Genomic DNA, 24,624 nt, shown 5'->3' with positions numbered 1-24,624 from the left:
TTAAATTCATATGCATTGTTACTAAATTTAGGTAATAAGTCTTTAGTACTTCCAAGTTAAAAGTTACTGATCTATCATTTATGTACAATTAAACAATTTATCAAACAGTATACAATATAGTCTTAATGTGCCAAAAGCATCAGAAATGTTGACTTCCCCCAAATTGCTTCCATTCTGCAAATTAATCCACTAAGCAAATTGTAGGATCCTTCTTTCTATGAGTTCTCAGTACAAGTCACTACCAGTATTACATTATTACATTAAGATAGGGACAAAAATAAAGTTAATTTAGTAGAAACACTTTGTAAAATTTCAAAAGCAAGCATTACTACTAGAAAACAGGATATACTCTCAGCTGGGCAAAATCAATATGAATACACAATCCAAAACCATTACTCTGACAAGCAGATCCACAACACATTTAAGAGGAGCTCCCCAGGGATATCTTGCTTTCAAACAGGACACAGGGAAATCCTGCTCCCCTCCCTCTTTCTCCCTGTAGCAGCAATTCCCTTCAGAGGAAGAACCAGGTAAATGCCCCACACCATGCAGGTGTCCCATGGCATCTGGCAGTTTCTTTTCCTCTGCTAGTTGAGGTATGAGAGAAAAGCCCCAGCTGTCTTCTGTGCAAGAACAGAACACAGAAGGAACTTTCTGATCCCTCTGTATGTATCTTCTGGGAACATATCCCAATACATATGTTTCTGGGAAACGTAATTTCATCCTAAAATTAGTTTTATTAAGGTATTTTCACTGAAGTAGACAAATGATTAAAAAAAGCTCACTGCAAAACTGCTGTTTGTAAAGGAGACCTCTCCTAATATAGCGTCTTCTGCCAGATACTGTAATTAAGTCATACTTTCATGGCTGGTTTACTTTTCTTGTCACGGAAATAATTATGTCATAACTATCTGGGGTCAGACTATCCAAAAAGCACCTACTGAAACTTGGAGCACAAGTCAAAACCAGAAACAACGTGTATCCTCTATTTTCAAGCAAAGGCAATGACTCTCGAATCCAGGGCACAGTGCTCAGGAAGCCAAGTGATGTGGAGGTGGCATGAATATAAAGAAAGTTATTACATCCACACTTAGATACAACTATTTTTTTAATGCACTAATCCCCACCTTAGCCTAAACCCAATTTTATTGTTTCTGTGCGTGTTATGGGCTCGTCCTCCTTTGATATACCGAGAAACAACCTTAAAAGCAAGAAGGCCTCAGGTAATATGACACATTCAGCCAACTGGCAAATTGCAACATATTGCAAAAGCAGAAAAGTCGTTCAGCTGTATTTGTATACAAGATAAGCCACCAAAAGGGCACAAACACATAGCCGAAGGAATGCATGTGTCATTTCAGGCACATCATAACCCACAGAAAAGAAAACCCCTCGCTTTGGCAAGCAGCAGCAGAGGGGGGCACAGCTCGCGGGGCCGGCCCGGGACAGGGGGCATTTCCCCGGGGGGCTCCCCACCTGCAACGGTCTCTCCCCGCAACACTTAAAGCCACTGGGCGCAGAACAACAACCTGCACGCACCCAGCCCCAGCCTGGCAGACCCCGGCGGGCGCGCAGCCGGGCGCTGCCCTCGGAACGGCCGCCCGCCTGGATGCGGCCGTGGGGCCGGCCCCGGTTCCCCGCTGACCTTGGGGCCGCCGCCCCCCTCCCCGCGCCATCCCCCGGGCCACGACCGGCGCCCCCGGCCGGGTGTGAGGGGCAGCCCCGGCACTGCCGCCCTGCCCGGGCGCGGGGTCGGGAGGCCGCGATGGGCCGTCGAGGCGGGGCGCGGGCAGGAGGGCCGGGGCAGGGCGGAGCTGGGGCGCCGCGGGCTGAGGCGGGGGGCGCCGGCGCGGACAGGCCCCCCCCGAGCCCGCCTCCCCCCGCCCCGCTCGGGGGGAGAGAGCAGAGCGCGCCCAGCCACCCCCACCCCTCGGGGGAGGCCCACCGAGCTGGGCGGAGCCCCCCGGCCCCTGGAGCCCGGTACCTGGCTGCGGCGCTAGGGGTGCCGGGGCTGCGCCCCCGCCATGCCCGGCTCCAGCTGCTGGAGGCCCCGACGCCAGCGGCTCAGTCCGGCCCGGCCGCCATGTCAGCCGCGCCGCGCGATGCATTGTGGGGCGAGGGCGGGAGGGAGAGCCTCGAGGGCGGGCGGCGCTGCCGGGCCCGGCCCGGCTCGGCTCGGCCCGATCGGCCCCGGCCGCCGGGGGAGCTCCCCTTGCGCTGGGGGGGTGCCCGTCTCCCACCTCCCCCGGCGCTCAGGGCTGCCCTCCCCCAGCGCCACGGCAGGAAACGGGGACGAGAGAGTAGGCAGCTCCGTTTTTTCTTTCATCCGCGCACGGCCACCCCAGTTTTTTCCCATTTTCCCCCCCCTTTTTCATCCCAGGCCTCTTCCCCGCGCACGCTAGGCCCCAGGCCCTGCGCGCAGGGTTAGGGCCCGCCTGGAGGCCCTGCCCCGCGCCGCAGCCTGGGCCTTGTTGCCCCCTTCCTCAGGGCTGCCCCCCCGGCCCTGCTCCCGGCGCTGCCGTTTGGTGGAGGAGGGCGGGTGTGCCCCGCACAAAGCAGCCTGTGGTAAACGGGGACCCTGTGGGGAACCGGCCCCTGGCTCCCTGACCTTGGCTGTGACATGGGCCCCGGCTGCAGCTGGGGACAGCATCTTGGCCCCCGTGTCTGCTGGCGGTTTCGCAGGTCTCGGGGGAGAAGAGCCAGCCCGCCCGGCTCTTGGCAGTGCCGGAGGGTGACCTAAAGAAACTGGCAAGTGCTTGTGTAAGGCAAATCTGTCGGTGATCCAGTATAGTACTACCCTGTCTTGGCAGTGAAATGCCATGTTGTTGGCACTTCCTAGCCGAGGCCAAGGAGGCCTCTCCAGAAAAACAAGGAGCATAAAAGATTAATGTTGAACTACTAAAGGGATTCAAAGGAAAGCATTAAAAATAATATGAATAGTAGCGCTGGAAACACTGCCTCAGAGAGAGTATGTAGGTAAACAAAAGTTGCAAAATCTGTAATACTGGATTCTATAAATACTGGCAAGATGTACTTCAGAATGTATCGGGAAGTCAGTGCGATCCTTCGCGCTAATCTGCTTTTTTGTGGTTGCCTTGAAGTTCTCATTGTACCAAATGAGGATCGGGTGGCTCAGGGTACTCCTAATGGGGGGATGTAGCGCAGAGCTTTCAGCTTGAGGAACGTTGGCCAGGTCAGCAGTGGCAGAAATCGCAGTGCTGCAACGCTGTTTCGGGGACAGCTGAGGTTAGCTGCGTGGTGGTTTCAGTCTAGTCCTATTTGACAAAGATTTTTATTAGGTTTAGTAGACCAAAGAGTACATTGCAAAAGTAACTAAATTATACTTGCTACTAGATATAGTCCTCCTAGATCAACATTTAGACATACTAGCGAGCAAACACACACCAGTTTGCAAACATGACCGGCATTTTTCCTGCAACCTGAAATTTATTAGAATATATGAGATTTAGTTCAAAGAGTTGGATAGACTTTAATATGCAATGTTAGCACAGTTCGGCTCCGAAAACCTGAAATCATTATAAAACTAATAATCTTTGACATAGACTCTCTCTGCATGTATCAGAAACAATTCTTCCTTCTTTGCCAATGTTAAAGAACGTTTTATTGCAGGGAGTGATATAGAAACATGGCAGTAAAAGAGGAAGCTGAATTCTACTGCCAGCTGGCCATTATTTAAAGAATTCCCAATTCAGTGCCAGTACTTTCAGATTCTGGGCTCAGTTTGTGGGAGAAAATATAATTCTGAAAGCCACTAAATTTTATCTAGAAATCAGTGACAATAATCATAAAGCTGTAGGAAGCAGTTGTATAAAGTCCCTTTCCAGAGCAAAACCTCGCTTGTCTCATGTTGAGGTATGATTAGTATCATTTTCAGTCCCATACCCAAACTACTGTAACATTATGCCTCAAAAAATGTAGAAGTGTATTGTAGATTTATTTTTGATTTTCTGGCCAAAAAATGCTTATGTTGAATTATTTTCATTATTGGAATGATTTTTTAATTATTATTTTTAGGATTTACTAGGATTTTAAAATTTATTTAAAGGCCTATTCTCTGTCTCCAGCTGTGTCTGAAGAAACTCTAAAGCTTTTTAGAGAATTTATTTTAAAAAATGAGGAAATCATACTTGACTGTCATCTAAAGGGAAAGTTCTTGGTCAATACTACAGCCAGGAAAGTGTACAGAAAGATAGCACTTATCTGTGAAGATGGGAACTTCAGATTCTTAGCACAGTGTATCTTCCCTATAGACAGCATGGTAGAAGATTTTCCATCTATGTATTTTTGGAGCATATTGCATTATTTCTTGATGCTGGATGGCTACTTAAGCTGAAATATGTAAAAACATGAAAAAATCTGAAATGTTTAAAAACTATAAATTTTTCAACTAGTTATGCATGGCTTCTTCACTTACAGTAATGCCACTTATGCTTGAATTACCTAACCAAATTTAATCCAGTTGTCAAAGATCTACCAAAACTCAGTTAAAAAAAAAAAAGTCACAAAGTAAGATTACAAAATGTAATTTGCTCTTCAAAAGATAGATTTCCAATACACCTCAGATGTGTTACTTAATTGTTTTCTGTAAATCACTACATTTTGCTTTTCTTTGCCAAGAATTATCAGTCTCATAGGCATGGAGGAATATTTTCTTGGTCCAAGAAGAAATCAATCAGATGCTTTCTATTGTTGTTACTTTATAGATACAAATCCTTTTCTTCCAGCAGGCATAGTAGCAAAGTATACAAATGGCTATTTTTTCTTGCAGACAACCCAAGAATGGCATCAGTGCACTGAAGCAGTGGTTTGGCTCTCTGTATCTGAAAGCTTTGGTACCAAATTCAGTTCCAGATGCTTAACGCCTCTTTCTTGCTTAAAAACCCTTTGGTAACATGGTTTCTCCCAGATCACGCTGTCAAGACCAGTGGTCTGGCTCGCTCACTTCTCGCCAACCAGGTGCATGCACAGGCAAGTTTCCTGAAGGCCTGGCTAATGGCCCTCCGTTTCGCATGATCCTGTGCATGGCATGCTTGTAATTCTGTTTTTGCTGACTGGATGCTGTGACTCTTGTTCAGAGCACTTGCATCAGTAACCACTAGCAACCAAGCCACTGGTATCCTTTGACATTACACAGTAGTTACTAGATGCTATAGTTAGTATACTAAAGGCACTTGCAAATCCATCAGAAATCACAGTAAGTCTATCCCTGATTTTCCCAGGACATAGTTAAAGCAGATCATCTCTAAATCTGACCGGTATCCCACAGGCACATAGAGTATTACCATTCTTGAGCCAACTAGCGCTTTCATTTGTCTTGTTCCCATAAATGGCCTTACTTAATACACCACTACCACCACGAAACACTCAGTTTTAGAGTATCCGAATGCTCCACAGATGCATCTTCGTGAGGTCTGGTACGGACGCAGCTTCTAACCCTTTGCAGAAGCCAGACTGTCGCAAGAGCTGCGTTTGCAGCAGTCCGTGCTTTGCGGCAGCGCTTTCCTAGCGTGGCAAGCCTCTCCGCCGCGCGGCCGTGCAGCATGCTAGATCCTGAGGGCAGTGTGGAGCACAAGCCTTCCTCTTCGTTCCCCAAAGTTTTCCTCGTCCCTCTAGCCATGCTCTTTGCAATTGCAGCACTCCTGCTCTTAGCATTTTCCGCTACGCAGCAGAAAGAGCCTGATTTTTACACTTTCAAAGTTGTAAACATCAGAGGCAAACTAGTCTCCCTGGAGAAGTACAGGGGCTCGGTAAGTGTGCACGGGGACGGGCAGCTCTGGCCCTGACTCACTAACCAGCCAGTCCTTGCATGTCTGCAGAAACCCAGTGGGGGTGGAGAGATTGTACATTAACTTGGGGCACGCACGCAGATAGATTCGGCTTTACGACTCCTCTTTAACTGATCTGGAGCGTTGCCTGCATGCTTCCTTTGATGCCCGCTCCATAGGTCTTTGCACTCTTTAAATAAAACGTTTGCAGTCTGTAACCTCTGTGTGTGTCCGCGTTTTTCCTCGTGCAGGCTGCTGCCTGTAGACGTGGCAGGCAGGGAATGCCTGCCTGCCCGCCTCTCATTCAGCAGGATGAATTGCACTGGGTTGTGGCTATTAAATCTGAAGCTCAGGAAGTTTGTACCTTTGTATAACTTACTTTTGGAGCTTATTTCTGCCTTTTAACTGCATGACTTTTAGCAAATTTATTTTTACCTAAATCCCATTCCTTGTTAATGTTCTGCATTTTAAAAAAAGATGGGATTTAATCAGTGGCTAATGGAGTTAACAGATTTCATCATCATTGGTAAAAGAGCGAGAGACATGATAAAGTAGTTATTTTAATATCGGTGTATAGTGAAATTGCAGCAACATCATGCTATTCCAGTTGTCGCTTTTTAGTGTGACAGCAATGTGGAGAAGGGCATGTAGACACACATACAGTTTTATGATGTCTTTTAAATTTCATTTACATACTACATTCAGGAGTTCTAGGTAGAGTTTTCCTTCCCATTTTAAGAACAATCTCCTTGAATGTAACCTGACTTTTTACTTTTCTTTTTTAGTGGTTTGACCATCTAGGAAAGATGGTCAGTACCCATGGAAGAGTGCAAAGGGAAGTTAGCACACGGGGTGTGTAATACTACAAGCTCTCATGGCCATATTCATGGATTAGAGAAGCTAAAATCAACATAGAGCCCACAACTGCCACCCTTAGCACTCAAGTGATGCATCTTCTGTGATACAGCCAGGCAGTCTAACAGCTTAGCTGCTGCCCAAAAAGGCAGGCGCCACTTCTCACTCTCACCCTTACTCCAGCTTTGTGTTTCTGCCTTCCTTTTTCCCCCTCCTCGGGTACTTCACTGAGGTGTCTGAGCTCACTAGTACATTGGCAGGAAGGCAGAGAAGGCCCACAGGAGGAGATGTACGTTTTCTTGGGCTCAGTAGAAAGGGATACTGCTAGATTTGGACCAAGTGAGGGGTCTGAATTTGATCTGGTCAAAGTCCTCCTCCCTCTCCGTTCACAATTCAGACAGAGCAGAACCGGTCCAATGAACACTCAAATATCTATATTGGAAAAACCATGGAACCTATTTAATATTAAGCAATATTTGCTTTTTTTTTTAGGCGTTCCTTCCAAAGGCTCTGTCAATAAATCCTGTTACTGGGGCATGTTTTGTCTGCAGGTCATCTGCAAATCTGTCTAAATAAGCAAATACCACCTGTAGTTTCTCCACCTCAGGGCCAGAATCCGCATGGAAAGGAGTAAAGGAGCAACTCAGAGGAATTCCTTACAGCCACCCTGCAGAGAGCTGAGGGTGTTCATCCCCTCTGGAACAAGCTGCAGAGCCTGCCCTGGTATCTCATGAACATGCCATGTTGGGGGGATGTGTCTGTATCTCCAGCAGTGCTATGATACCAGGCCATCCTCGAGGCTCGGCTGGTTTCGTAAGGGAGAGCTCTAGAGCCCTACCTTGGGAAAGGTAATGCCATCGGTGAATGGCACTCCTTGATCTCTGCTAGGGCACATGGAATAGTTTATTCCAAAAAAGTGATGACCAGCTTCTGTAGGGAACAAAAAGATTTGCATTCAGAGAGCCTATTAATGTTCAGGCTAGCTGCTGTTTGAGAATGCATGTGCACAATTTTGAAGAAAATTACAGCAATAAACCACATCCCTTTCTGTCGTTATGTTGTCAGAACTCAATATCAAAGCAGACAAAGGTTAATTAAAACTCCCATTTATTTCTTAAAATAAACCTGCTTAAATCTGCAGCTAGATGAGTAATGTTAAGATGTAGGTTTATCATATTCTAAAGCTATTAAAAGAAAGAAAATAATATATAAGTACTACGTATGTGCTGCTGATGTTTTAAAGAAAGTGAGTCACTAGTTAGCCCTGTAACAATAGTCTGCTAATCGCCAAACCTGCTTTTAATAGCCATAAGCTTTCTGGCAGATGTAGAGAAAACATTTTTTTCAATTCAATCACTCAGCTAATTTAGTTAAATAACTGCTTAATTTGTAGTCAAGAAACTAACTGGGAATTGAAAAAATCCAAAAGCTTCCAGAGTATATAAAAAAAAAGTCTGCTAATTTTAAAAACACAAGAACCATGCTAAGTAAAAACAATCAGTGCAATTCACGATTTGCAGAATCTTTCTTCAGTAACTAGTATTAATATAAATTATTGTGTATTCAGATCATTGGGATAATTTTTCTTAGTAAGAAAAAAGTAAGACTGATTGATTGATATTATTTCATTTTCCATTCAAGTGCATCTTGATACAAATCACAAGTACCCCCTGTTACATAAGTGAAGTAAATAAGAAATGTACTAACAGGTCTGAAATAACAAAAATGAAAAAAAATTAAGGAACAGATTTTTTTTTTTCTGAAATAAATGTGCACAGACATAACCTATCCTCCACTTTAATAAAAATATAAAAAATATGTGAGGGAGTACTCCTTTTTTATGGGGGCATAAGAAATTATATTGCCAGAATGCTAAAAATTTGGCATGCATGCTACAAAATCAGGTGTGATATTACATCTACCTGAAAGCAGAGAAAGGGAGGACTATTGTGACTGAAAGAAAGGGTACCAGAAGTGAAATAGGTCAAAAAGGTGTCTGTTTTACTGTGTTGTGCAAGAAGGCCATCCTCCTATACTTCTTCCAGGCTACCATACTGACGTTGACCCACCTACATTAAAAATGAAGGGCAGTGATGTGTGGTTGAAAAAGAATCAACAGGATCCAAACAAGATTAATTTTCTATCATCTAATCTATATACCTGTCTAATTCAATAAAGCTTATATTTTATTTTATGATCTCTCTCTCTATCAGATATGCTGTAAGAGGCAATATTGTTACCAAAAATAGTATCTATTTGGGAGTCAGAACTCCCAAGCATCAACTGTTCCCTGCTGTGTTTATACCTATCTAGATATAATAGTACCTACGTACCTGCCTGCCTACCTACCTACTACACAGCTAAGTACAGTGTGCTGAGGTGTAATTAAGCAGTTAGTTAGTGCAGTGCTTCAGAAATCTTGAACCAAAGGTACTATAATAATGTAAAAGCATTAGGCACTATAACAATGTGAAGTATTATTTTACTATTGAAAGTCATGCTAGGGACTTGGCATCACAGCTGTCTGCAATGTGAGAATGTAATATTACTGAATGTGCATAAATACAGAGTATAGCTACTCAATTACTGTACAAAGTATTGCTCTTTTTTTTTCCATGAAGGTAACAACTCTGTGAGTTGGTGTAATCTGACACTTGTCGCTGGTTCTTCCATCAGTCAGATGGAGCCAGTTAGGAATCTCCAGGTCTAAAACCCTAAGTATCTACTGTCTCTGCTAACAGATCCACAAAGGGTTACTTGAAGTTGAAAGCGGATTCATAAATCTCTCTAGGGATCTTTTCCTCAAGGAGCTACACTGGTGTAAACATTAAGTAACCCAAGAAATATTTTTGCAGTGTTAAATAAATGAGTTCATTACTAGAATGCATGGGGTTTCTAAGCAAAGGGAAGGAAAGGATAGTATTAAGAGGTCAGACAACAGCTAATACAGATTTCAGCTTAAAATGAGTAATTTTTGTAAGGTCCGGGATGAATTGTTTGCACTGCGCACTAGGTGGTGTACTTGACTTGCACTCTCAGAGCCTAAAGTCAGTCAAGAGGGATAAATTTAATCACTAATAGTTGTAAGAAGTCAAAGTACAGCCTCTTCATGAGAACAAAAAGAGTGACTGTTATTTATTAAAAATAAAATATAGCCAAAAAAAATCACCACATTTAATCACTTCTGGTACCAGACACTGAAGGTAACTTGGTAAAAATTTTTAAACAATCATTTTAAACGTACCTTATGAAATCCTAATAAATCCTGAAAGTTTTTTATTACATGTGTTAGTTATACTTTTAGGAGGTCTGCACTATTAAATTATGAAGTTCAGTAATAGAATGCATTTTTCTAAGGAAAAAAGAGAAGCAGAACATGTCTGCCATTCTAAGAAATGCTGCGTGTAGTTTCCTCCTATTTTGTGGGAGAACGTTTGGAAGTTTGCACCATTTGCAGTGTGAGCTCTCATGCCTTTCACCACCATGCTGAGTAATCACTGGTTTTAAACAGCTGTAAATGAAAATTGTTGTTTCTTTTTGAGTGAATTCTTTCAAGCCCTCCTAACTTCGAAGTCAAGTAAAAGTTAGAAAAGCTTGATTGTTTTCATTGGCAAGTCATCTTTCATATCTGTTATATGAACAGAAATACCTACACAACCTTATTTCCCTCAAACCTCTAATGATAAATTCATACATTAGTATTGTATTTGGGATAAAGTACCAATAAATATGAATACAGTAAGGTATACGAATACTTCTGCATCATGAGAATGCTGAGTCTTAAACTATATTAAAAAAAAGGTCTAGAATTTTATATGAAAGAACTACATGTGACTTCAACTCTTAGTCTTACAATTTATTTTTACTTCAATCACACTGAACTACAGTTGTCACTATGCTTGGTAAATGCAGATTATTTGAAAAGAACAGAACTGACAATAGTTATTTTTTACATCCAATTTAAAATGCTGACAGTCTGCAACAGGAATGCATCATAAAATTGTTAACTCTTCTCTGAAAAAAAAAATCTAATTATACACCATATCTTTGCATGTTTTAGAAGACTGAATTTAAAATTTCAGGTAGAGCTTGTAAATGTAGTCTTAATGAATGTGATGCTTTAGAAGTTAGCTAGATGGCTCCAGATTGTATTTCATATGCAAGTGTACAGGGATTGCTTAGATTGTATTCTGCTGACACACTACACTACAAAGAAGATTACATCAACTTCTGCTTTATAAGATTACCTGTCTTCCAGGGAAAACATTGTTGCTCCGAAACCACTTTAAATATAGTCATATACCTATAGAAGGTGCAAAATACACAAAGTAAGTAAGTGTTTAACATAAGAAATTATAAACACCAACATGCCCTTAGCTTTTTCTTTACTCATTCCTACCCCTTCTAGGGATTTCATCTTATTATCCCATACCTTACCCAGATTGTGGGCTTTTATATGACAGTTTGTTTTCTGGCCTTAAAAGCTCTATAGCCATGTAGTCATTTATTTTTCATATAATTTATTGGATGCACTCTATTCATATTTGCTATATACTTTTATATTTTGTATAACAGCATACATATTGGAATATGGAACAATAGTAGTATTAGAATCCAGTGGTCACAGACACAGCTTCTGGGCTGATGTATAATCTGTAGAAACTCACTGGATTCAGTGTAAACCAGGCAGAATTTTTGTTCCCAAATCATAATGCTTTTTCTGCACTATGCTTGATTTTAATCTAGGTGGGTAGAAACATTTTTAGTATTATAATATTTATATTGCCTTATGACTCTTACAAATTGGTCTGAAAAAAGGAATAGAATGTAGCTATATGTAAAAGAAACATCACTATAAAGTGCCTAATGCAATTTTTATTAATAAAATCATATTGTATCTGTAATTGCTTCTATTAACTTCCAGGTCAAGACATCTACACTAGCAATGATAAATGGATCAGCCAGTTCTGTATGAGTACTAAATTCTGTACAAGGAAATATGCTGCAGAACAGATGCTTCACAACAGATAAACTACCAAAAATACATTAATTTGAGAGTTTCTTTCATGCAACTTAGTATATCTTAGCTGGATGGTAATTTCTTAAATATGCTTAGAAACTATCCAAAAGGCAGAATGGAGAAACATAGATTCTCTGTAAACTGAGAATTAAGATTGCTTAGCAGTTTATTGATTATCTTCATGGTTGCCAAATGGGAATACATAAAAGAATTAAATCTTCCTATTGTGAACAGAACTCAATGTAGTTTCAAATATAAGTGTTCAGTCACAGTTCTCTAGACATTCTCATTGTTTGAAAATAATCTGCATCCCAGCCTACCCGTTGGAAAACTGACATGTGCAGCGCATTTTTTAATCTCTCTTGTTCTTCAGGTATCGCTAGTTGTCAACGTTGCGAGTGAGTGTGGGTATACAGATAGCCACTACAAGGCCTTACAACAGTTACAGAGGGACCTCGGCCCATATCATTTCAATGTGCTGGCATTCCCATGCAATCAGTTTGGGCAGCAAGAGCCAGACACTAACAAAGAAATTGAGAGTTTTGCACGAAAGACTTACGGTGCCTCCTTTCCTATGTTCAGCAAAATTGCAGTCAGCGGAGCCGGTGCAATCCCTGCCTTCAAGTATTTAATTGGTGAGTAATCTGGAACACTGGAGGGTTGTTTCCCCAGTGTAGAATTCCTCTGACACAAAAGGCCATCCAACAGAAAAAAGATATCTATGACTGTGTTCACAGAATCATAGCACAGAATTGTCAGGCTCAAAGAGGTCAGAAGTCATATAGTCCATCCTCCTGCAAAAGGCGCTCTCTGTGTCACCCCTGACAGCTTTGTTTAACCTTCTAAAAAGATCTCCAGGGATGAAGACACTATGATAACAGATGCCCTGTAAAAGCTAGTCTAATAAACCTCTACATGGAATACATATTCTCCTGTATGCATACAACACCTGGTCTTCTTTTTTCCACTTGGCAGTCACGTAAGCGCTTCTCCTGTGATGCTGCAGGTTGTATTTATAAGATTCATCTCAAGAGCTGTAGGGTAAGTGGAAGCAAAGCACCTACATATTTACTTCAACAATCAAAAAGTGAAACCAGGCCCTAAGAGATGTCCTTGAATACTCCCTTCCTTGTTCCTTGCCAAGCATTGGAATAGCCATACTGTACAGTTCCTCCAGTTCTGATCTGCATTATAGCTAGCACTGAGACCTGGAGAGATTTTGCTGGTTCTTAGCAGACAGCTGACAAAATACACTGTAAAGCAGGATATTCTCTATCAAGGCACTACTTTTCTTGCACTGAACGAATGCTCTAAATACCATTTAAATGCTAAACTAAAATGTCAGTCTTTATCCAATATGAAGGAAATGTCTTCCAGCAATGACATGTAATAAAAGCCCAATATGACATGGTATCACCTGAGCTGCATTCTGCAAGGACCATATCGCGGCTTCTCTCCAGCACCACAGTGTTCTCCCACATACCACTGAATTTAAAGGAGTGTTGGTAGGATTATTTTTGACTACCCCAAGCACACCTCCTTCTAGATGTCTGTAATGGATCTTTCTGCTAGCCAAACTTCCCTTTAATCCTCTTCACATCCTTCCATTTCTGTTTTGCCCAGCGGGGTTGTTGCTGTAGACATATCACATGAAACTTGCAAAATTTCTGTTTCCCGGCTGGTCCACACACAAAGGGAGGCTGCTGGAGGCAGTATATTTATGCAGCATAATGACAAGAGAGTCAACCCTGTAGGTCTGGCTGTGTCTTGATGATACTTTGAAATATCTTCTGATATCTTATGAGATTGCCCAACGTATAGTCAATGGAAAAAGATGCTAATTTGTCTGTAGCATCTGTACTTGTGCTATTAGTGGGGAGGCTGCTGGTCTGATTGAAAATCCTGAAAATTTTGTCAGTTGTAGCAGAATAGTAAAGGATAAGAATGCAACTCATGTAAAATTAGCATGTGGTCACGGAAGGAAAAACTGTAGTAGATGAGGATTAGGAGGAAACCTCCTGGAACAGTTTACTTTGTTATTTCTTCATGTAGCATTTCTTGAAACATTCTTCTGAAGCACATGATACAGGGTGCTTTTGGAGGAAAAATTCTGGATAAGCAAGCAAATAATCAGTCCTGGTACAGCTATATTGTTAAGCCAAATTCCATTTTCCTATCAATGTTCAACTGTTTCAGATTTATCTATATAGCACAGACGCACACACACATATATGCACACACTTTAATACCCCTTATAGTGCTTTCTCCTGTCTCAAGTTTGACTGTTTCCATTAGTCTCCAGGGGGCTCCTGTCTAGTTAAAGCTCCCTGTCTGTCAAAAAATTAGTCTTACTATTCAGTCTGAACTCCCTCCTAGTTTTACATTCCTTCTTCCTCTGAGAGGGTAATCACCAAATTGACATGAACAAGCAGCAGGAATTGGCTAACGTTGTTTTCTAAGTTTCCTTTTTTTTTTTTTTTTTGCATGTAGAATCTACAGGAGAAGAGCCAACCTGGAACTTCTGGAAATACCTGGTGGACCCCAATGGGAAAGTAGTAAAGGCCTGGGACTCTACTGTCTCTGTTGAAGAAATAAGACCTTATGTTACAGAACTTGTAAGGAAAATCATCCTGAAGAAGAAAGATGAATTATGACTTTCAAAAATTCCAGCATGCCAATTACATCTTTATTGAGAATTAGAGCTGGATTTTGTCTTTTCACATTCCAAAAGAGAGTATATGGGGAAGGGAAATCATGACCGGTAGCATCTATATTCATCATCCTAGGAATGTAGAAAACAAGCAAGTTATCATGGTCAAAAGTAATTTACATTTTCTTCTCTAACTGAATTCAATTTGACCTTTCTGGGAAAGAAGAATTCATCAGCAATTGTTTCTTTCCCAATTCAAATTATTTATTGTTGGTGACACTACAGGAAGTCAGTTCATGTACCTGTAGGAAGAATGCTCAGAATAACGATAATTTCCTGATTGGGATCTTACTGATATCTACAATTCTGTTGTCATATTTTGATTGCAAACTGAATGAAAAAATAAAGAGTAAAAAGTGTATGATTGAATTAAGGCATGTGCTAGGAAGAGGGCCAAAACAGATACCTTCAAACCAGGCAGACTTACATAGATATATGTCTTTCTAGTTACCAAGGCCAAATATATTTAATTTCATCTGCCTAGAAAGTCAGTTAAGAAGGGCATGGAGAAAAGACATCTATAAAACTTCAATGAAAGAAATGTGAAGACCAAGTCTCTGTAAAAATTCTCCAAAAGCTATGAGAAGAATTTCTGCATTTTTTCACCCAGTAAAGATTATTAGATGATATTTAAATAGTCATTTGAACATCTGTAGGACCAGAGCCTATATGAAATGGCTATTTCTTTCTTCTATTAGCATTTTGCCTTAGAAGAATTACTCTTGCCTTATACAATTGATGTTACATTTATTTTTCAATTTATAACACCATCCAGTTTTGCTGCATGTACAGACAAACATTAGAGAATCAACATTTTTCCATGGAAATAATTTTTCAAATGTTTAATTGTTGCATAATGTTACATTGTTTAATACCACATTAATGTTACAGATGTTTAGTGGTACCTTTTTCAAATGTAGCACTCAGGCATCTGTTCAGATTTCAGACTGCAGAACTTCTTAGCTCATACTAAAATAACAACACTAGCAATTACAGCCCCATTGTTCTTTGGCAGAAACCCTTTCAAAATCTTGTCAGCAAGAACTCTTTTTATCTCAACAAAAACACAATGTACAGGTCCCCTGCTCGTAACCCTGGGATGCTTTAAGAAGAATCTAGTCTTGTCCAATTGCAGTATTATTGATGAGTGAAAGCTTTTTTTGTGCTTCATAATGCCTTTAAAAGCAGCACAAACAATCTTTGTCCATAAGTATGAACCCTTTCCAACTGATCATTGCCATCTTTAGACTTCTAGAATTTGTCTAATAGATAATGCAAGATCATATCTATGTAAATCATAGAATCATAGAATCATTTAGGTTGGAAAAGACCTTTAAGATCATCCAGTCCAACCATTAATCTAACATTACCAAGTCCACCACTAAACCAATTAAGGGTATAGTAGCAATTTCATGTTTCCTGGGTTGGTGGCTCCAGAGTTCTGTTTGAATTTGGACACCCAAAATTGAAATAGAGGGCTTAAAATGTCTTTCAAAGCATGGTCTGGGCTCTTCCGGGCTTCAGTTATAAAATAGAAACATACTGTCTAAGGAGAAAATTTTAAGCCCCGCAGTACTTGCTAACAGCATGCTAGGGCATTGTATTCATATAAATGGACAGAGAAAAGAGAAACAGTCTATAGAGTAATAAAAGACCTTTTCTAGTAGTTGGATTCTCTGTCCTGACACAGTATCAGCTGGGCCTGATTTTCCTTTCTTTGTGATATCCTTAGTAGCTATTGTAGTAGGGCCACAAAAATGATCCGAGGGCTGGAGCATCTCTCCTACGAGGCCAGGCTGAGAGAGTTGGGGTTGTTCAGCCTGGAGAAGAGAAGGCTGCGGGGAGACCTTATTGCGGCCTTCCAGTACTTAAAGGGGGCCTACAGGAAGGATGAGGGCAATGTTTTTAGCAAGGCCTGTTGTGACAGGACAAGGAATAATGGATTTAAACTAAAGAAGAATAGATTTAGACTAGACACAAGAAAGAACTTTTTTACAATGAGGGTGGTGAGGCACTGGAACAGGTTGCCCAGAGAGGTGGTGGAGGCCCCATCCCTAGAAACATTGAAGGTCAGGTTGGATGGGGCTCTGAGCAACCTGATTTGGTTAAAGATGTCCCTGCTCACTGCAGGGGGGTTGGGCTGGATGACCTCTAAAGGTCCCTTCCAACCCAAAGCATTCTATGATTCTATGATTCTATTGTCTTAGAGTGATTCATAAAAGAACAGACTAAATGACTGAATGGACCATACAGTTCACTTTTCTCACCATCAGAGGAGGAAAATACAGGCATATTCACTGCCACAAGCACCAGTTTCCTGCACTTTTAAGTTAGGCTCCAAGTGAGAAGTAGCTGATATAGCTTGGAACATACTCATTAGTATAAATATGACCTGAACATTTCCATGCCCTGTTTGTCCTAAAGAGTCTTTGGCTGCAAACTCTTTTAATTTCCTTCTCATTTCTCCCTTCTTATTTGATCTCTCTTTTTGCTTCTGCATTCTTTTACTTCTTCCTTTTATTCTCTTTTCTACCCCCCTTTTTTTTCCCACTAAAAACTTAAAACCCTTGCTCTCAGCTTCTTTCAGGCAAATTGAGTTTGTTTTGTGCAGTACAATCTCTGCCCTTCAGGGTATTTCTGCAAATCCTAAAGTACTTGTAGCTCTTACTTCCTTAGACCATTCCATAGAATGAGTCGAAGACCTCAGGAGACAGCAGCTGTTCAAGCATGGGAACTGTAATATACTCTAGGATCAATCCTTTTATTTCCAACAGTTCTTCAGTACTTTTCTTTCCCCTCTTGTTCTGCAAGCCAGTGCATGCCATAATACTTGCCTTTGATTTCAACTAGAGCCTGTTGAAGAGCTATAATAGCAATGATGAGTTGGAAAAGTTCTCACCATGGTTGGGTCAATTAAGGCTTATTTGTACACTTGGGCACTGACAACTATATGGACAAATGTTGTTTGTGCTACTTTCAAAAGCATTACAAAGCAAAAAAAAAGCTTTCACTCATCAATAATACTGCAATTGGACAAGACTAGATTCTTCTTAAAGCATCCCAGGGTTACGAGCAGGGGACCTGTACATTGTGTTTTTGTTGAGATAAAAAGAGTTCTTGCTGACAAGATTTTGAAAGGGTTTCTGCCAAAGAACAATGGGGCTGTAATTGCTAGTGTTATTATTTTAGTATGAGCTAAGAAGTTCTGCAGTCTGAAGTCTGAGCAGATGCCCGAGTGCTATGAATAACTTAATCCTGATGACTGTTAGAGTTGGTGTTCTTACCGGTTTGGCAATTTAAAGAGAACTAAGGTACGTATTACAAATGCAAGCTTTGAACAACAACAAATTTGAACAGGCACATGATTTTAAGCACATAACTACTCTCTCTGAAGTTAACAGAAACATTTTCATTATTAAATTAAGCATGTGGCATATATTCCATCCTTTGTTGCATTGGAATCAGTTTGTAGAACAAATGCTTTGGTCTTTTAATCAAAGTTACAGAGTAAAAGTAAATATTCTCAGTTGTAGATTAATTCATATGTAGTCATGTTATAAGTACTTCATGACTTCCTGCTCAGAAAAATTGCAACGCAAATTACACTAGGTTGAATTTGTCTGTTGAGACTATACAGAGGGCATGCAGAGATCAGAAATTACTTTTCTGGCTCATGAGTTCCACCACTGTTTTTATCTGACAAAGATCTTCCCTACAGCAAGTCCCAAAAACTGAAAAACAGCTCTAAATATATAGCATGAGACTATTTTCTTTGCCACTTGTCTACTTTGCAGAGAAAATGTCAGTGTGCATTAACAGATGAGCACATTTATGCATGGAGAGTGATATCTTGATCTTCTAAGACTTGATCTCTTACAGTTTCCAACTTTGAAGGTGTAAACTCTTGGCATGTCGATTTAAACGCTAAACTAAGCACCTAGGCACATGATTGTATGGAGTCATGTGCCCCCTGCGGCATGCCAGAGGGAAAATAAATAATTTTAAAGCCTAGCTATAGGTTTAAAATTAGACAGGACACTTTTAATCTTTCAAAATTTTGTCTCAATAAAGAATGTAAAATCAGACCTACATATATCCAAAGCTCTGTTTTGAAATGGAATATGCTACATTGAAATAGAGCAATTGAATGGAGCAATAGAGAGGGGTTTAACCCCCTTTTTTGGCATTATAAGGAGAACAAACCCAAATACACTAGTTATCGTTACATCCAAGTATTTTAGTTATATGCTAAGGACATTTGACTTGAGTTTCTATTGTGATTCCAGTCGGAAACCTCAGTAGCAAACCAGACACAATTTCTCTCTAGTGGATGGTACTCAGTTTATTGTTTGAAACACATCAGCATCTGGTTCAATAAATAGCTGACCACAGTCAGTACTTTCAGAAGACTGGACATCCCTTTGATTAAGCAAAATAAATTTTATGCTACTTCAATTATGGGATCAAGCAAATACATTGTATACACATGTAAATTTATACTGCAGCTACTCATAGAACCAAATGAAATTTAACAAGCTTACCTCCGACTCATTCACAGAAAGAGTCGAGTAAGCAGAGAAATCAGGTATTCTCTGTGACATGATTAACAGATCATGGAGTAAAAACATCACTGACAAAACACAAAGGAGTTTACAAACCCTTTGATGAGTGAGATATTGAAAGCACCAAGAGATTTGAGAACTAATTCTGAACCATATTAAAGCTCCATAGCAGAGATGTAGACAGAGTAGAAGGAAATAACTGAGCTGTACCTGAACATCACCACAGAGATGACTTGTGATCTAACGCTACACAGCTAACTCATCTACCTAGCCAGCTCACAAATAGTGATGCCCACAATATAGGATGAGAAACAACAAAACTCAGCTACGTCTTTTATGCCAACTCTGCAGCACCTAGGCAGAGGCAACAGTGTCTAGTGATAATGGCTGACCTGTTCCAGCTGTCTCTACACAGGAGCTGAGGTCAGCCCCAAGTAACTTTCCATTGTTAGCCTAGAAAACCAGATCCAAGCTGTCAATCTACAGGCCTAAGAGATAAGGCGTTCCGTTTTATCTCAAAGCATTGCAAGATACCTGCTCAACAAGAAGATCTTCTAAACTAATTTCAGAAAATGAGAACGGTTAAAGGACCATTGCATTTAAGTAAGCAGATTTGTATTCTGGAAGGTAAGCACAGACCTGAAAGTTTTTGAGGCAATTCTGCTGATGTAGATTCTTTTCCTGCACTCCAACAGAAATACCAGCATCCACAGAGTCAGGAACAGATTCTTTCCTAAGCACTAATTGAGGAACAATGGTAGTAAAAGGTAATAATATTATTCTAGAACAACAGAAATGACTGAAATACAATTTATTGAAGAACAAACTTCTGTAATACCTGATCTATAAATGCAGTTCTGTGGAACACTTCCCCATCAGACAGAAATTACAGAAATCCTAGCTTCAGGGAGCTGTCATTTTAGTTTCCTTAAGTGAAAGATGCAGTAAGAAAGCTATTATTGTATTATATAAAATAGTCCTCTGTCTTTTTTTGTCCCCCTTTCCCTAAAGGCATTGCTGTTCCATCATAATTAGTGCTTTCATCTGAATTATATGATAAACCATTATATTTTTATTTAGCAATCAAGTAAATCTGACAATGATAAAGAACAGCTGCTGAGGAAAACGTCCATAACCCATAGGTTGTTCATCCATCCTTTAAAAAAGGGCACAATAGTCAAACTGTTGTTGTAAACAAAGAGCTTGCTGAATTCCCAGTTTAAATTATAAATCAGCTTCTCTAACCCTTAATTAGAGTCACACCACTCATTCTGATTTGTCAGTACTTCTATATTCAAAATATTGGTTATTTTATTACTGGTACTTTACTGTCCTCTGGAGAGACCACTAACGACTAGAGATATGTAGGGAAATGTTTTCCTGTCATATAAACATTTTACATTTGAAGTCTCCTCCTCCAAATCCAGACAGAGTATAAATATTTTAGGTTTTCAAGCAAAAGTAACCCCGAAACCATCAGTTTGGTTAAGCTGAAACATTTTGCTTGGATACAATTGATGAGAAATGTTTCAAAGTTGATATTCATATTTTCAAACTTTAAAAATATAAATAAAATATAAAAGTGAAAATAATTTCAAACCAAGATATAGAATCTAAATGTCAATATAGAAAGCTCTGATGATTTTAAAACTTTAAAAAATTGGTACTGTGAATTTTGTTAAAACAGATATTTTTCCACGAGTTTCAGCTTAGGGAACAGTTTGGTTAAAAAAAAAAATTTGACAATTCCTAATAACAAAACGTTCTTTTGAAAAAGTCTTGCCAGCTTCAGAGGCTTCCAATCTATTCTGCACATAGCTCTACTGAAGTCAACAGGAATAAATCATTGAGTAAAATTGCAAGATCAAGTCTCTGAATTATATGAATCGTTTAGTCTTACTGAATACTGGGAACTGCAGGGCACCATTTCTAGTTGTTAAGTGCACACACAGTAAATGTGTTTGTCAAGACCAGGAATAAGAAACTGGGAATGAAGAGTTCACTGAAACAGCTTCAGAAAACCAAAACATTTCAAGAAACTGACTTAAAAATTAATGTAATGTGAATAATCCATGCAATAAACATGTAATCGATATAATTTCAATTACTTAAATAGAAAAAAAGGTGTAATACAGGGCTTTTTTTAAGATTTAAGAAGTTAAGAGAACACTAATAGACAGTCAGCTGATTAGAGATAAACATTTCCCAAGTTTTAGATGTGAAATTGTATGCAATGATAAGGTATCATTGCATGTGCAGATGGGAAGTTCAGAGTAAATTATTTCAATGCCAGAGGAAGATTACAGAGCCAAGGCATTCTTTTGTTATCAATTACTAATAAAAAGCTGTATTACTGCAAGTATGGCAAGTAGATGTATGATCATTTGTCATCTATCAGGAAATTTATCTGCCCTGTGACTACTTAATCTGGTCTCATTTAGTTCTCTGTCAATTCTACCTGTCAATTTAAAAAGTTCACTGCTTTCCTAGCCTTTCACTTCTGACCATTTCTTTTGATTCTTTGTCTGATGTCTATTTCTAACACAATTTAAGTTGAAAGCCTCACCCTACAAAGTATCATAATACCTATTAAAATGTGTTCCTAAAACATCTGTTAGTAGGTTAAAACACAACAGATGAAAGGAGGAAAAGGGGCCCAATGGAAGGTGTAATAATCTGAAGCCATTTCTATTTTCTCTTTCTTCTGGTTTAGTTCATAATCAGCATTTATTTTCTCCCTTTCTCTATTAACAGTAGAACAGAGGATAAGAGAGATGTTTAAGATGCTTCTGTTGGCAATGTTTTGAAGGGGGAATCCTGTCTTCATAGAGGATGGAAGAGGATCATTCTAGTTTGGTTCCAGGAGTAGTGGTAATTAGATTTTAGCACAATGGCTTACCCTTACTTGGTGGAACCATTTTGACTTGGCTCTCAAAGAATGCTCTGGCCATGTTTTTGTGCCATAAAACTCAGGAGTTGAGCCTCACCCTCTGCCTCTGCTTCTGCTAGAAAAAACATTCCACTGATGTAGCTGAAATTTGGTTGTCCAGGATCAAGGTAAAACAATTTCTCATGAGTCTGCCCTAAGATATGCTCTTCCTTAAGTTCAGATACATGAGCTCCATAACTGCTACTGATGACAGTATCCATGAATAAAAATGACCTGAGTTTACTGTGCATTCCGGTCTTACAGTGAATACTTGTCTCTGTTCATTTTATATCCTTCAGAACGTCATTTCTAAGCACTTTAGTATTTATTGAAAATCCCCCTGAAGAATCTTTGTTTAAAATAATATCTACTAGGCTGAAATGCATCTGGTCCTTACAAATAAGCTATACTCCAAACTCCTTGTTGGAAACCTGATGCTTTGTCAAACACACACATAATTTTCTTCTTCCTTCTGAAAGCATTATGTACGCAGCAAAGCACTGCATGTGAAAAAGCTGCTGCAGATTTCTGCGTCATGTGATGTCCAGAACAGGTACTATCAGTGTTGGACTTTGCTTCTTGCATTGTAAATGTTTCCTTTTTGACGCTTAGCATGTGAATTAATCAGTCTATAATCTCATTTTCCTCTCATTTAATAGAGTTGATAATACTACACAGAATATTTGTAAGTTAATTAATGAGTGCATGAAATAACATCCTACATGGAAGCTGGTGCTCAAAAAATATAGTATAATATGAACAGAATTAATAAACCAAGAAACAAGCAGAGCTGTATACTAGCAATAGTATACAATTATTATACTATTATCCAATAGATGTGTTGGAAGGGCCAAGTGCCTAGCATCTATAAAGATTGGGCCTTTTTGTGTATTACATCACTAACAGCCAGTTATAAACTCACTTTCATGCAGCTCTCTATCAGCTTGAATGACAGAAATGCAGGAAATTGGCTGTTCTCAGGAACCAAAATCATCTTGAGCCACAGCAACTGGGGAATAATGAAGTAAAATACATTTGAAGAAACAGATAGTCAGTTGTGCTTCTAGCACCTCACTATCAATCTAGTTTGGTTAGCAATCTTAGTTCATATAATTAGCTTCCAAAATAAGTTAAAAAACCTCAATATATACACAAGCTCTTATAAGTACTATTCCACTTACTGGTCCCCTTTCCTGTTTGCATTAATTACCCGCTGTGAATAGTAGAATGACACCTCTGGGACTAGAAGGTGACTCATGAAAAAGTGACTTCATGGTGGGGAACTGACTTTGTTACCATTATTCTAAATAAATTTCAGCTCTTGATTTACGAGCTGAATGGTTTACTTTCTAAAAGGAGCAGACTGGCAGCAGTAAAACATCCATTATTTCCAGAAAAGTAATGAATGCTCAGCACTCTCCTAACTGTCAGGCCAGGTTCGCTTTTGGCATAGGCTTACAGCAGTGAACCAGTACACCTGTTATACCTTTTCCTTTTACATTCTCCTGTGGAAGATGACTACTTTTAAAGTTATTATAATAATTGGTGCAAGACTTAAATACAAGCAATGAAATGACACTGCATTATTTTGAAAGAAAGCCCACGAAGTTCTTTAACACTTAAAGGCATATATTTCTCTACTGCTGATATGATCTCATTCACATTCTGCCCCAATACCTGGAGAGTTTCCAGAGATAAGGCCTACTTTTGTAGTATAGTTAGGCTTTCAAAATTTCTACACCCAAGAGATAATGTGGAAACCCTTAAAGCTTAGGAGGATTACCATTATTACCATTACCTTATATAGGATTCTGGTTTTTAATTGTTTATACAACCACAATTCTTGCATGTACCCTTTTTTTTTTAAAAACAAGAAGTTCTCAGACCTTCTGAGAACAAATTACAGTAATATAAAAGCATTACAGATTTCCTATAGGCATTATTCTGAAGCAGAAATTAGATTAGAATTTAGAGTGGAAGCGTCTGATGTAAAAATGTCTAGTGTGATCAGAATTCTGAATTTTAGACCTATAATGAGATAAAAATTCAAATTTCCTTTGGAATAGGGAGATCAGTGCTTGTGTCTCAGTCTGAACCTTTTGAATATGAAATTTAAAATGTAATTCAATTATAAAATAGCAACTAGTAAAGCAAATAAAAATAAAATTGAAATTCCACCCTCTTTTATTCTTATCTTTCTTTACTTTGGTACAAATGCTGTGTCCTGGTTTTGGCTGGGATAGAGTTAATTTTCTTCCTAGTAGCAGGCATAGTGCTGTGTTTTGGATTTAGTAGCAGAAGAATGTTGATAACACGCTGATGTTTTTAGTTGTTGCTAAGTACTGCTTATGCTAGTCAAGGACTTTTCAGCTTCCCATGCTCTGCCAGGTACACAAGAAACTGGGAGGGGGCACAGCCAGAATAGTTGATCCAAACTGGCCAAAGGGCTATTCCATACCATATGACGTCATGCTCAGTATATAAACTGGGGGGGGTTGGCCAGGGAGCAGCGATCGCGGCTCGGGAACTGGCTGGGTATCGGTCGGCAGGTGGTGAGCAATTGCATTGTGCATCACTTGCTTTGTATATTATTATTATCATTATTATATTGTTATTATTATCATTACTATTTTACTTTATTTCAATTATTAAACTGTTCTTATCTCAACCCAGGAGTGTTTCTCACTCTTACTCCTCTGATTCTCTCCCCAATCCCATTGGGGTAGGGGGAGTGAGCGAGCGGCTGCGTGGTGCTGAGTTGC

The 24,624-nt window shown here is 39.7% G+C and overlaps 2 protein-coding genes across 6 annotated transcripts in view; one reads left to right on the top strand and one right to left on the bottom strand.

Annotated features, from left to right (window-relative positions):
• The window catches only part of TUT4 (terminal uridylyl transferase 4), a 49,402-nt gene extending 47,380 nt beyond the window's left edge, over window positions 1-2,022 (bottom strand). For 4 of the 5 annotated variants that reach the window (XM_075711511.1, XM_075711517.1, XM_075711515.1 and 1 more), the window contains exon 1: window positions 1,985-2,010. The gene's annotated coding sequence lies outside the window, so the exon portion shown is untranslated. Of the gene's footprint in view, window positions 1-1,984 lie in introns of all 5 variants that reach the window. The other variant, XM_075711512.1, reaches the window with a different exon arrangement.
• Window positions 2,023-5,561: 3,539 nt separating this feature from the next.
• GPX7 (glutathione peroxidase 7) lies at window positions 5,562-14,315 on the top strand. Its single transcript, XM_009481243.2, has 3 exons — window positions 5,562-5,768; window positions 12,035-12,296; window positions 14,152-14,315. The coding sequence occupies exons 1-3, from the start codon at window positions 5,562-5,564 to the stop codon at window positions 14,313-14,315; spliced, it is 633 nt and encodes a 210-aa protein (XP_009479518.1).
• Window positions 14,316-24,624: the final 10,309 nt, after the last annotated feature.

The sequence above is a fragment of the Pelecanus crispus genome, chromosome 5 (assembly GCF_030463565.1).
Source record: "Pelecanus crispus isolate bPelCri1 chromosome 5, bPelCri1.pri, whole genome shotgun sequence".
In the NCBI taxonomy this organism is placed as follows: domain Eukaryota; kingdom Metazoa; phylum Chordata; class Aves; order Pelecaniformes; family Pelecanidae; genus Pelecanus; species Pelecanus crispus.
This window is presented reverse-complemented; position numbering and strand designations above follow the sequence as displayed.

What these genes read in the sequence shown, in the direction of transcription:
- GPX7 (XM_009481243.2), top strand. Translation starts at nt 5,562, where the DNA reads ATGCTAGATCCTGAGGGCAGTGTGGAGCACAAGCCTTCCTCTTCGTTC. An exon ending in TGGAGAAGTACAGGGGCTCG is followed by an intron (nt 5,769 to 12,034) that starts GTAAGTGTGCAC and finishes CTTGTTCTTCAG; the next exon opens with GTATCGCTAGTTGTCAACGT. An exon ending in TGCCTTCAAGTATTTAATTG is followed by an intron (nt 12,297 to 14,151) that starts GTGAGTAATCTG and finishes TTTTGCATGTAG; the next exon opens with AATCTACAGGAGAAGAGCCA.